Here is a 9,978-nt window from a genome sequence, read left to right on the forward strand (position 1 = left end):
TGAAATATAATTTCTTAGTGATGAAAGTTAGCGTCAGATTGAATAAAAAGGAATGTACAATATGCTTGTACTAAGACAGAGACATTTTGGCAAGAGTCAGCTGAAGAAAAGACTAGCAGTATAATTGCATAAAACTGAAAAAAGTTTCCATTATATCAAAAACAAATTATTTTTTTCTCTATCAGTGAATTTGTTTTGATTCTTAAATCACCAATTCTGAAGATGAATGTAATTAGCCAGTAAGTTTCACTTCCTAACTCAATTACTAATTAATAGAAATAATGCATGTATTAATATTCCATTAAGAAACTGAAGCGTTACAGACAAGATAGTGAACAGTGGTATGTGAGAGCAAAGAGTAAGAACATTCTGATTACTCACTGAAAGAAGTTGTCATCAAGCCCTTCTGATACAAGACAGGAATTTAAAAAGAAACTTACCTTCAAATATTATTTGCTTTAACAATTTTTACAATTCAGGTAATTTATAAGGCTTTTTTTAAGTCTACTGTAGACCGTAACTTTGATTTTTGATTTAAGATACCTGTTTCATGGTGGAAAATAACCTAGGAGTCTGAAACAGCTTAAGCAACTGAATGCCTCAGCCCAGTAAGAAAATAAAGGCTACCGATATAATCCTTAAGTAAATAAACAAAAAGTCCCCTTACGCCAATGCACTAGCTGGAGCTTAAAGACTAGACAGTCCCCACAAGTAACAGTGATCAGTCGGGTCAGGATCCTCAGCCAGAACCAGAAGCAGTGGCAGGGAGCTCTGTACTCTCTCCCTTCCTCTTCTACCTCCAGAATCCACCGGGTATGGGCAGGAGAATCTGCTCTCGAGTATTCCAGGTCAAGGCCTTTCATGCTTCACAGAAACAAAGACATACCAAAGAGGCAGGTAGAAACTTCTCTACTGACTTTTGCTTTGGGTGCCACAAAGTCCCCAAAGAGATCCCACGGAAGCCCCATCAAGAATACAGCTGGTCTAGAGACAGCACGCAGCACTGAACCAGAGCCTAGGACAGCCACCAGCAGCCCCGGTACAGCAGCACTGGTGCTCAGGGCAGCTCGGACCCCCTAGGTTTCAAGTATGCACGAGCCAGACAGAGTTACAACGGAATTATACAGCTGCAAGGCTGGGTACCCTTACAGCAGCTGGACGTCCCTACCATGAGGTCTTGGTCACAACAGCAACCAACAGAACCAAAGACCCTAAAGTGGAAACATCACATGCTCAACTAAAAAGCCAAATCTTTAAGGCGGCCAGAAGAAATTCAGCCACTGAATCAGTCAGAATTATTTTCAGTCATTGGTCACTATTTTCTCTCCCCAGTCCTCATCCACCTCTGGGCACACAGCATCTATTTGAGAGGGAGGGGAAGGCCATACCTGTAAGTCAGCTGCGTTATCACCTCTGCTGTAAGACAACATTTGTTCAGAAGTCAGGAATAAATCACAGGATTTCGCTTCTCACATTACAGTTCCACCACGTTTTTCCTTCTTTCCAGGCTATTTAACTTATTTTACATTACCATCTGTGACACGTTTAGCATTAATACTTAGTAACTAACACTATTTCATTGCTCTGCCCTACCTTCTACTCAGTGTCTTTTGCCTCCAATTTTAATCCATTTTAGGCTCCATTTTACTGAGTTTCAGTGTAATCAGAGGCGTCAAATTGCTCTGAATCTCATTAAAAATACATTTCTTTACATATCTGGCTTTGCAGACTACTGGAGCTGTTTAATATTTCTCCTCTTGTGCTTTTACTCATTTCTCCGTGTCTTCCGATATCACCTTACTGCAGTGTATTTGTGCGCTGGGACTGCATCTCTGATTTTTACTTGGTTTGTCAACATTTCAACAAAGCCCCATCCTCTCTTCCCTACATTGATTTCAATAGTTATTTCTTCTGCTAAAGCCATCTCTGTTAAAATGTTGCTTCCAAGACAGCTAGTTGAAGAAACCATTAAAAATTCCTCTTTCAATTTCCTCCTTTCACTTGCTTGGGTTATTGACAAAACTGCTGCTCTGGGGATACCCTCGCCAAGCAGAATTCTCTCTCCCCTGGTCAGAAGTAGAAGCATTTGTTAGTAACGGCCTAAATATATCAAGCTGTCCACAGCTACGCATTTGATTAAAATGTTTCGACCATCAAGAGCTGGAGGCAAAGTTTGTTCATAGATTTAACGTGATGGAAGGGATCATTCTGATCATCTAAGTGAAACTGTTCATCCTGGATCGCCTTGTTTTCAGGAGAGATATTACATACAGTATCCCATACTGGAACAGAAAGCCATTTTTTCCCTCATAGAAAAAGGAATGTCAGCTATACTATTCACAGTCAGTAATTCGATGATTAAAATATTGAATTGACAGTAACGTTTTGAAGAAAATCTACCCAGCATTAACGGAATCGGAGGAAAAAATCCCACAAGTATCTTATTTTAAAATTTGCTTGCTTCATATTTTTCCTTTCACTTTTACAAATCCTTCATCCTGGGAAGATAATCCGTTTTATACAGTAAACGCATAATACTAAGACATAGGGCAAAATACAGGAGTTGGAGTGCTTTATCACAGAACACACTGTACCCAAGACATACTGACAAAACCGCATCAAATACTGCCCAGTTATGAATGGGATTTTGACTGAAATGCTGGGAGATGAGGGAGTCCTTCATCATGACCTAAGAAGTAGGTGAAAAGCCTGTCAAGTGTAGTTTTAAGCAGCACAGGTATTGACAGACTAGGGACAAAAAAAATAGCCAAGGGCAAATCACAACTTTTTTTGGTTGCTGTTTTAATTAACAGCTTCCTTTCTCAATATTTATGTTTTACTGGTCACCCAAAAGTAAAACATTCCTCAAGCAAGCTCTCTTTTTCCAACCCAGAAATCTCCCAAACATATTTCTAAATTTACCTGCAAAAGCAATATGCTCCTGTGATTTTGTACAACAAACTAATTTGTATTGCTTGTACAAACTATTACTTCCCCAATTTCAGCAATGCCTAAAAGCATTTCAGGAATGGCATTTACCAGCACCTCCACTAATTTGCCCTCTCAGGGTATAACTCTAAAGAAGTGCCTCCAGCAAGGAGCAGACTTAACGTTATTTTCAGCAAATCCCTGTCAAACTGTAACACTTCTTTGAAACCCTTTGTGTATTGTCACTAGCAAATCAAGCAGTGAATACAAACTCTAATTTATTTAAGGAAATCGCCATCCTGATCACCTGGAAGTCAGCATTAGAAGACGAACAACAATTATTGGGTAAAGTAGACATTGTTAGGCAAGAGCTAAATTGTACACTCTCAAGGGCTAAACAGCACACTCTTATTGGCTTTAAAGAGATTATTTTAATCCTAAATATCTGGAGGAGAAGGAGGGAAAGAAAGGAATAAGAAAATAGTAAAATCATATTCAGGAAGCAAAGCTACATTTCCTGGCACTTTCACACAACACGTTTGCTTCAATAGGAGGCACTTGGGATTAATTTGGCCCACAGAAACAGGAACCTCTCTAATAACAGGCAGGAAAATGTATTTTCATGCAAGCTCTGCATAAAGTGATTTTTTTTTTTTTCATTTTTGAAGGGAGAGGAATATGTAGAAGCAGTTTCCTACATATCCACCTTCCTCTCTCAGCATTTTTAAGTATCAGCTCTTCTTGATAAATCTCAACTTTAGAAAATTTCAAAAACCCTGCATTGGCAAGGAAGACATGTAAAGCAAAGGCAACCAGTTCTCTTTTGCAGCAGTCTCTAATGCATCTACAGATTCCAGTCACTGCTTAGATTAGCCTCAATGATCATACAGGTTTTCCCTGAATACACTGCATAGCAATCAGATTTCCAATCACCACAGACCAGTCAACGAAACGCAGCGAGTTACACAAAGCCAGGAGCAAAGAGTACAATGGTCCAAAGTTCATTATTTTCAAAAGTAAAACAAAAACGACAACAATTAAGAACTATCAGGCAGGGCATAGCTGTCGTCCTAGCTTTTAATGAATAAACCTCTGAACAATAAAGACTTTTTCATAGACTAGAGCAGCACGGTATTAGAGTCTCGTTTAGTTATCACCTACTGCAAGAGAGAAACCCAAAAGACTACTGAAGTTTTGTTAACATAGTCCCATAAAATCATATCCATTTAACAGGCAGAGATACAACAGTTGTGGCGGGGAAACTATTTTTTTCCCTGTCAGTGTTTGCAGACACCTTGCTGCAGTGAACGCTGTCCTGAATGCAAATTGCCTCAGCTCCCTATGAGGCACACTGCAATGTCTGAGACTGCCAATATTCAGTACAATGCCAGATATATTTAGGAAAAGGCAACAGGAGATGACAGTGCAGAAAGGGTGTAAATTTGCACTTCAGTGAACGAAGCCAAGGAACCAGTGTAAGACTTGAATGGCACAAAAGTTAACCTAGTCTACGTGCAGCAAGGAAGGAGGTGACTGTACTGATGGCAGGAAAAAGCTATTTCTTGCTATGGAAGTGAGTTACTGCATCCTTGTGTTCTGAGCTGCGTCCTCATAACTAAATCAAGTCAACTAACTGGAGATACAACCTTCTAGGATAGCTTAATCCCATGCGGAAACAAAGCAGTGCCATGCGGACGCCTTGCAGAGCTCTTGGCTTGTGAAAGGTGCTGAACAAGCAAGCAACAGCCTACAGCTGCATCTTGGCAGACAGCTCATTTTGAGTTAACATGCATCGTGCATTTGAAGTAAAGATTTGTTTGAGTTAGTATCAACTCTGAATTCTAATTTAGCAGAAAAAAAAAAAGACACCAAATCCACATTAGTTATTCCCTTCAAAAACAGATTATTAATCATGCTACTCCACTGAACGCTTTTCTCTAAACCGTCTCCAGATACCAGCCTTGACATTTTCCAACCCTTTCAAAGTATCCCTGAAGATTCAAGTACTCTTTTGTCCAAACCTTTAAATTAATGTCAGCTTCTAATAGGAAATAATTTTTGCTTTGTCCTGTAGGTAGTTAAACACATCAAGCTTTTTCAAACTCAAACGTTAACAAAATTTAATTACAATTTTGCACATGACAATGAACCTGAATGACTTGGACTATAACATGTCAAAGAGCACAAAGATTTTTCTGTTAGAAGTCAGACACTTAGATTGCAAAGCACAACAAAAGACTGGTGCTGTAACTGAAACCTTAACTAGCCCATTTCAGCGTTAGAAATGTTTTCAAGCACCACCAGGAACGGAACACTCCCTCATCTTCTGCCTCCCAGCAGAGAAAACCTGCGACATTCCCTGCTTTGTAAGACCAATGTCAAAAGCTGTGAGGAAACTGTTGAGTGTACAGGAGTTATAATAGGTCTTATTAAGTCTTTGGACTAATTAACAATTTACTAGTTTGAGAAGAGTTCTGATTTGCCTGCCATACACATAATCCAGATTTTTTTTCTGATGCATTTGTAAGCAAATATATCTCATGTAATACATCTAGCTTTTCCAGTTGCTTTCCAGATACAGATCTGAGACAATTGCCAAAGTCCCCAAGCAGTCACATAAGTAACTAGCATATTTCACAACACTTAGCAGAGCCAAGGATTGGAGATTCGTGGGTGTCCTGGGCTACAGCTACACTAACTCCTTCTTTCCCCTAAGGTTTCCAAGCAGGTCAAAGGCATTCTCCTGCATTAGAAAACCCTTTTAAAATCCAGTTAGCATTTTGTAAACCAAACAAGTGTAAAAGCGTAAACACCTACCTTTTTCTCTTTTTTTTTTTTTTTTTTGATTGGAGAAAGAATGCACCCAGCTTTACGTTGCACCTGGAGATTAAAGTTTATACTTGCAGAATTAAGGCAGTCTGATCACCTTTTGTCAGCAACAGAAGCAAGTGCAGTAACATTCTGACTACAAAGAACAGAGAGGAAGGCTAAGAAGCTATCCTGGGATTATAAGATGCTGGAGCACATGCCTCAGTGGCCTCTGCCAACAGGAAGTGCAGACAGAGAGCTAAAGTCTCACTAAAAGAAAATGAATTGTTTGTATACACAAGGTTTCTCCACCTAATTTTCTAGGAGAAACTGATTTACATACCTACATGAGAAAAGACTAAAATAATCACTGAGTCTCCCTTTTACTTCCTACACCTTTGGGATTCATTCCCTTATGTTAATTTTGTGAGTTTTTCATATTGCAGTCCTATTTAACAGTTACAATGCAGGAAAGTACTATGAAGTTGGTTGTCGCAGTGCAGGGACATTTGATAAGCAGCATGTTGCTCTCGTCATGGCTGTCACAACCTTCCTATCATCCAAAAGTCACAAGAAAGATGCTCACACTGAAAAGCTATGCATTGCACATACGTTCAGTAAATAAAAGCCACCCACTTGAATTGGTGTATGCACAGATGAAAAAAGCAACAATAAAAGATTGTAGATGAGCATGAAACTGTTACCCAGGAGTCTAAGGTAACAGAGAGAAACCGCAGAAGCCTAATGAAACTAAAGTAGAAACTAACAGAAAACGCAGGGTCTCTGTTGTAAGCATACCTCTATTAGAGGAGAATGAAATCCATTAAGTCTACATACTACAAATACAGCTGTCAATTCCTCTTTCCTGAGGTAAACATGCAAGTAAAGCCTTGGGGAAAAAAAAAAAAATCCCACCATGGATAAAAAATTGTGTGTTCACATACATATCCGAAGTCACTACACATTAAAGCTAAAATAAAGCACATTATGAACAGCATCACAATAGTCTGTTCTTATCTGTGCATGCTTATTGTTAAATTAAGCAAGCCTCCTGCCCAGGAATTTGAGAAGAGAGAGTCCCCAAGCAAAACATCCCATCCTTACATTTGACATGTCATCATTACCAACATTCTAACAAGCATATGTTAGAGATTTCAAGCTTTATTTCATCCCCTTTGTCCTTCCGCATCCATAAAACCCACGTTATGCTGTGACATAACAAGCACGGCACGTCACACCTGCTGTCACATCACAGTCACCGGGTTTAGACCTGTAAATGGGCGTGCGCCTTAACTTCCTCTTACAAGCAAGAACTTTCTGAAGTTTGGATTTTACCATAACTTGTTTTTCCAGCACGGCCAAGGTAACACAGGTAACCAGCCGCAGCTGACCGCCGCTTTTAACAGCCCCGCATTGATGCTGCAGCAGCTGCTTTCTGAAGCACAGCGCGTCCGACCAGCCTAACGCGGGTGCGTTGCTGAAGGGAGCGAAGAAAGAGGCAGCGCGGAGGGGCGGGCGAGAGGCACGGGTCTGTCCGAGGAGACAGATCTCCTGCCGGTCTAGGAGCTGTTAAAAGCGCAACTGAAGCACGTTCCGTGCCCAGACCGGGGCTGAGGGATGAGCTGAGCTGCGGCAGCCACTGGTTGGTTCCAAGGGACCGGCGGGCTCCCCCGCACCCCAGCTCAGCCCCTTTGAGAAGCAGCTCCGGATCCGCCACGGCCGCACCCGTGCAAGCCCTCACCTTCACGGCACCGGCACGCAGGGCAAAAGTTGATTATGTGAGTCTCCCCCCTGACTTTGACGAGGAAACACAACTTCTATTTATGCTCACGCGCAGAGGAAGCCCACACCGGACCCGCGCGGCAGAGCGACTCGGGACAGGACGGCGCTGCCGCCTTCGCCGCTCCCCGGGCCGGGGGCTGCCCGCCGGTACCCGCCTCCCCCGGGCGTCCCCCGGCAGCGCGGCGCTGGAACCGTCAGGGCCGTTACCTGCGGGCGGCCTCCGGGCGGCCGCCCCCTGCGGGGGCTCCGCGGGGCAGGTGGGCTCTGCTCCATTGGAGGCGACGGCGGGGCTGGATTTCCTGCGGATAGCCGCCCGTCTGAAGCGCGCGCCCGCGGCTCCGCTCATCCTCGGAGGGGGGAGAGACGGAGAGAGGCAGAGTGAGGGAGAAGCCGCGGGGTCCTCGGCGCCCTTCCCGCCCCGGGGGCGGCAGGGCCGGCGTAGCCCCGAGGGCAGCGCCTGCCTCCCGCCCTTCCCGCCCGCACCGCGGCTCCGGCCGCCTCCCGCGCCGACCCCTCACCTGCCCACGGCTCCCCGCCCCTTCCCTTCCCCCGCCACCTGGCCAGGCGCCTCCTCCCGCCGCCCTGCCCCGCTCTACCTGCCCAGCGGCCGCCGGCCCCGGGCGCAGCCCTCTCTCAGCATAGCGAGCCCCAGCCCCTCCGCCACCCGTCCCGGGCCGGGGCTGCGCGGCAGCTTCCCGGGGCCGGGCACTCGCGGGCCGGCGGCTCAAGCTCCCCCCGCGGACCGCGCAGGGAAGTGGGTGGCGCGGGCACCGCACCTGCTCCGCTTCCTCCTGGACGGTGCTGAGCTTCCCTGGCCCTGCGGGCGCCTGGCCGGGCGTGCCCTCTACGCCCGTGGCTGCTAACCCCGCTGGGTCCCGCTCATGCACAGCCCCACCGTGCTCCTGTGCTGCCTTCTCTCACCAATCGCCTCTGAAAGCCTTCCTTCCTGGAAGGAGGCCCAATTCCTGTAAGATTTATCAGCCTACATAAAAGAAGTCGGCTGTAATGCAGTCCCCCTCTTCCAACGAGAAAATTCTCAATGACACCTGAGTCCTAGCACTTAGAAAGGAGTTTTGATGCCAGGGATGGAGCTGCAATACTTGCATCAGTAATGATTCCAGCTAAAGTGGTTCGTTGAAGCCAAAGCAGTTGTCTCGCCCTCCAAATTTTCATTAACTGAGAAAGATAATCAGAAAGCTATGCTGCTGTGAAACTTGTGAGTAGGTTCACTTTTATAGCAACAGTCTCTGAAAGCACCTATGTACCTACTTAACTGGGACATGATGTTTAAAGGCAGAACATCTCCACCTGTGCCACCATGGGAGTGGGTAACAGCAGCCCATGGTATGCAGGGCGAGAGCTTTTGAGTCTGTCAGGGAGCTTGATGTGGTGCAGTCAGAGGCAAATCAGAGTAAGTGGTGTTCCCACTACGTGGGGATTTCCTGGGCTTTGACAACCCCAGGTTTTACGGTTTCTTTAAAAGATAGCCTTCTGTTTTGTAACATGCTGCCTCGTTTGCCATCAGCCATACTTGGAGGACTTCCTCACAAAAGGGAAGGAGTGCAGTCGGCTACACTCCAGGGATGTTCTCCCTTTGGCAATGGTCCTTTAGTTGCCAGGAAGCCCATGAATTGCTGAAGCCTGGAATATTTTGGGGAAGTACCCCTCTGCACTTGCCCTGCTCTTGCGTCTTTTTTGAGGCACTATCAGAGATGGGAAGTGGGCAAGAGCGACCTTTCTTCTGACCCACACAGCCACTCTTATGCTCTTACATCTTCAGCAGTAAGATTTTATGGACTGCTCAGGCAAGCTACTGACTTTGTACCTTCCTTGTCTCCTGAGGGATGAGGATACCTTTTGTCAGCATCCACAGAATCATCCATGCAACGTGGCCACATCTACACAAGGAAACCATGTGATGGGGCTTCACCTTCCTCCAGAGTCCTGTGCTACGGTGTGAGGCTGCTGCTGAGTCCTTTCCTGTGAGCTTCCCTGGCACGCAGGACCCAACAGTATAACACCTCCTCCTGATATCAGAGGACCATCTGTGTGAGGCACCAGCCGTGCCTGACCCATAGGAGGTAGAGCAGCAGACAGAGGCCGTGGTGCTGCTACTCCTACCACACATGCAGCAGCAAAGGGTCATGAGGCAGAAGTCAACTGAGTGGGTCTTCTGCTTTTGGTGTTAGAGAGCAGGTCAGCAGCGAGCACAGGGGGAACTGGTGCAGCTGGGACATCTGCAAAGGATCTCACTCTTTTGTTTTGTGAAAACATTCTCTTCCAGAAGAGAGTTGGTAACTACAACCCCCTTTTCATTTCCCACTAAAAATGAAGCAGTCAGATCACCTCCTGGATTTTATTTGTGTGCTTGCAATTGCAAACATTGGGTTTTACTTTTGCAAACATACAAAAAACCCCAGTGACTCAGAAGTAAAAGACTGATTTATTTCCTGACTTCAG

At 45.1% G+C, this 9,978-nt stretch overlaps 1 protein-coding gene across 1 annotated transcript in view; it reads right to left on the minus strand.

The window, feature by feature from the left end:
• The window catches only part of FGD4 (FYVE, RhoGEF and PH domain containing 4), a 114,791-nt gene extending 106,654 nt beyond the window's left edge, over positions 1-8,137 (minus strand). Inside the window, exons 1-2 of the mRNA XM_086610396.1 lie at positions 8,115-8,137; positions 7,726-7,865 (exon numbers count right to left, since the gene is read on the minus strand). Of these exons, the coding sequence (XP_086466522.1) occupies positions 7,726-7,864 (139 nt within the window). The 5' untranslated portion in view covers position 7,865; positions 8,115-8,137. The remainder of the gene's footprint in view (positions 1-7,725; positions 7,866-8,114) is intronic.
• Positions 8,138-9,978: the final 1,841 nt, after the last annotated feature.

The sequence above is a fragment of the Tauraco erythrolophus genome, chromosome 4 (assembly GCF_009769465.1).
Source record: "Tauraco erythrolophus isolate bTauEry1 chromosome 4, bTauEry1.pri, whole genome shotgun sequence".
NCBI lineage: Eukaryota > Metazoa > Chordata > Aves > Musophagiformes > Musophagidae > Tauraco > Tauraco erythrolophus.